At 46.9% G+C, this 3,668-nt stretch overlaps 1 protein-coding gene across 1 annotated transcript in view; it reads left to right on the top strand.

Annotated features, from left to right (window-relative positions):
• The window catches only part of WNK3 (WNK lysine deficient protein kinase 3), a 134,070-nt gene that overhangs the window by 94,241 nt on the left and 36,161 nt on the right, over positions 1-3,668 (top strand). Inside the window, exon 13 of the mRNA XM_044443419.1 lies at positions 1,739-1,886. Coding sequence (XP_044299354.1) covers positions 1,739-1,886 — 148 coding nt within the window. The remainder of the gene's footprint in view (positions 1-1,738; positions 1,887-3,668) is intronic.

Below are 3,668 nucleotides of genomic sequence, written 5' to 3'. Positions count from 1 at the left end.
AAGAAGCAACAGTGAGAACTGGACACGGAACCACTGATTGGTTCAAAATTGAGAAAGGAGTTCAGCAAGGCTGTATACTGTCACCCTGCCTATTTAACTTATATGCAGAGCACATCATGAGAAAGGCGGGGCTAGATGAATCACCAGTTGGAATTAAGATTGCTGGGAGAAATATCAACAACCTCAGATATGCTGATGATACCACTCTCATGGCAGAAAGTGAAGAGGAACTAAAGAGCCTCTTGACGCGGGTGAAGGAGGAGAGCTCAAAAGTTGCCTTGAAACTCAACATTAAGAAAACTAAGATCATGGCATCCGGTCCTCTTATTTCCTGGCAAATAGATGAGGAAGAAATGGAGGTAGTGACATATTTTATTTTCCTGGTCTCCAAAATCACCGTAGACGGGGACTGCAGCCACGAAATTAAAAGACACTTGCTCCTTGGGAGGAAAGCTATGGCAAATCTAGATAGCATACTAAAAATCAGAGACATCACCCTGCTAACAAAAGTGTGTATAGTCAAGGCTATGGTTTTCCCAGTTGCAATGTGTATGGCTGTGAAAGCTGGACCATAAGGAAGGCTGAGCGCCAAAGGATTGAGGCCTTTGAATTGTGGTGCTGGAGGAGACTCCTGCGAGTCCCTTGGACCACAAGACGATCAAACCAGTCAGTCCTAGAGGAGATCAACCCTGGCTGCTCTTTAGAAGGCCAGATACTGAAGATGAAACTCAAATACTTTGGCCACCTAACGAGAAGGAAGGACTCCCTGGAGAAGTGTCTAATGTTGGGAACAATAGATGGCAAAAGGAGAAGGGGATGGCAGAGGATGAGGTGGCTGGATGGAGTCACTGAAGCAGTTGGTGTGAGCTTGAGTGGACTCTGGGGGATGGTGGAGGACAGGAAGGCCTGGAGGAATGTTGTCCATGGGGTCGCGATGGGTCGGACACGTCTTCGCGACTAACAACAACAACAAGGTAGCAAAGACTTTGGACCATTATTAGGAAAAGTCCTGTTGTTGTCATCATAATGTTACATTACAGTTACATTACATTATACTTATATCCCACTTTTCTTCCTGTTCCAACGATGAGACTTGACTATCCCTTGTTATGACCTAATACATTGCTCAGGCTGTTCACGGAAAGGGAAAAAGAGAGGCCTGACTTAAAGAGTTTAAGATACAGTGAGCTTCAGGTGGGGAATGAGTTTAAGACTTTGACACAGTCCTGCATTGCTGAATAGGTTCTCATGAACTGTATTTTTTTTTGACTGGAGAGAAACAATAGCTTTTTCAGAATGTTGAAGGTGATATTGTTAGAGCCATTGTTAATTGCCTGTGATTTGAATCGCCATCCCACTGTTTCCTCTTGAAAATAAGCTGAACAAGTTTTTATAGTAATTCAAAAATCAGCAGCACTTTTTAAAGCAGCAGTGGTGTGATGAAATAAGTGAGAATGTTGACAAGGGCAGTGATAGCAACCTTCACCTTGCTTAAAAACTAGGGTCTGCCTCCAGTCCTAGTCTGGTTTAGTATTTGTACTTTCAAGTATTAAATAACTTGGCTACTATGACCCAATGTAAACCTTGCTGTTTAAGCTTAATTATGAATTGTGAATAAATGCTTTATTGAAATGTATGTGGAGATGCTATAGAGGGTAAGAATATTTTTCTTTTTCTCCTAAGGAACATCTCTGTATCCCTTGAAGAATGCTCACCTACTTTTTTTCCTGTTTTTTAGACCAGTTGCTGACCTAGCCCCTCTGAAAGAAGGTGCCACTGGGTGTGACCTTCCAAGTGGAAATGGCAAACAAGACAAGAGCAAGCAAAGGAGGACCTCCTGTGTCCGACCAGAGAAGGGAACCAAGTTTCAGCTCACTGTGCTGCAGGTGTGTATGATTCAGACTTGAAGTTAAGGTACAGCTCTAGAATGGAGTTCAGTGGCATAACATCTGTTTGTAAAGAAGTATTTTGCCTACCTTGGAGCTTAACAGGATGAAGTCCTGCGGGACTTCAATCTCCATGCTGAGACTGTTCTGACCGGGGTGGCTCAGGGCTTCATGGCCTCCATGATGACCATGGGGCTGTCTCAACATGTCATAGGCCCAACCCATGAATGTGGTTACATGCTGGATCTGGTTTTCTTGACAGGGCAGGAAGAGGGTGATTTGAGGCTGAGGAATTTGCATCTGACTCCCTTGTCATGGTCAGATCACTTCCTAGTGAGGTTTGAGCTCGGAGCTGGCCTTTCCCTCCTTAAGGGTGCGGACCCTTTTGTGATGGTCCACTCTCGGAGCTGGATGGATCCGGATGGATTCGTGAAGGCTCTGGGGGATTTTCCGGTTGATAAAGCTGGCGCTCCTGTTGATGCTCTGGTTGAACTGTGGAATGGGGAAATGGCCAGAGCAATTGACACAATCGCCCCTAAACGTCCTCTCCTGCCAAGCGGAGCCCATCCATCTCCATGGTATACATCTGAATTATGGGCGATGAAGCAGGTTGGGAGATGACTAGAGTGTAGGTGGAGGAAATCACAGGATGAATCTGACCGAACACACTTATGTGCTCATTATTGAACCTATGCTGTGGTGGTGAGGGCAGCAAAGAAGAAATTCTTCTCCACTTCCATTGCCTCCTCACAATGCCGTCCAGTAGAGATTTTTTGAGTGGTAAATGGGCTGCTATACCCTGGCCCTACGAAAGATCCTGTAATGACTTTGCCCAGCACTTCAAGGAGAAAATCGCTCAGATTCATTACGAGCTGGACTTTGCAATTGATTCAGATTCCTTAGGGGAGACACCAATGACTCCGTCTGGTCAGGTATTAATGGATGAATTTCAGTTAATGCAGCCTGATGATGCGGACAAGGTGCTTGGACAAGTACGTCCTACCACCTGCTTACTCGACCCTTGCCCTTCGTGGCTGCTGACCAAAGCCAAACATGGGATTGGTTCCTGGATCCTGGAGGTTATTAATGCCTCTCTGAGGGACGGCCAGGTGCCTGCTCCTTTAAAGGAGGCAGTAATCAGGCCTGTCCTAAAGAGGGTGTCTCTGGATCCAGAGATGGCCGCCAATTATAGACCGGTGGCCAACATCCCATTTTTGAGCAAGGTGTTGGAATGGGTGGTGGCGGGACAACTCCAAGTATTCTTGGATGAAACTGATTATCTGCACCCATTTCAGTCTGGCTTCAGACCTGGGTAAGGTACTGAATCTGCCTTGGTCGCCCTGAACGATGACCTGTGCAGGGAGAGAGACGGGGAGTGCATCCCTGTTGGTTCTCCTGGACCTTTCAGCGGCTTTCGATACCATCAACTATGGTATCCTCCTGGATAGGCTGGCAGGATTGGGAGTAGGAGGCACTGCTTGGTAGTGGTTCTGCTCCTACCTTGATGGCCAATTCCAGAAGGTGGTGCTGGGGGACTATGGCTCTGCACCATGGCAGCTATGCCATGGAGTACTGCAGGGTTCCATTTTGTCCCCCTTGCTATTTAATATCTACATGAAACCGCTGGGAGAGGTCATCAGGAGGTTTGGGCTGTGGAGTCATCAGTATGCTGATGATACCCAGCTCTACCTCTCTTTTTCAACCAATCCAGGTGAGGCAGTGGCTGTGCTGAACCGGTGCCTGGCCGAGGTATTGGCCCTCATCCAGCCCATTACCTCGGCC

Source organism: Varanus komodoensis, unplaced genomic scaffold (genome assembly GCF_004798865.1).
Source record: "Varanus komodoensis strain SLA01 unplaced genomic scaffold, ASM479886v1 scaffold42, whole genome shotgun sequence".
Taxonomy (NCBI): domain Eukaryota; kingdom Metazoa; phylum Chordata; class Lepidosauria; order Squamata; family Varanidae; genus Varanus; species Varanus komodoensis.
The sequence above is the reverse complement of the archived record's forward strand: the minus strand, read 5'-3'. Positions and strand labels throughout refer to the sequence as shown.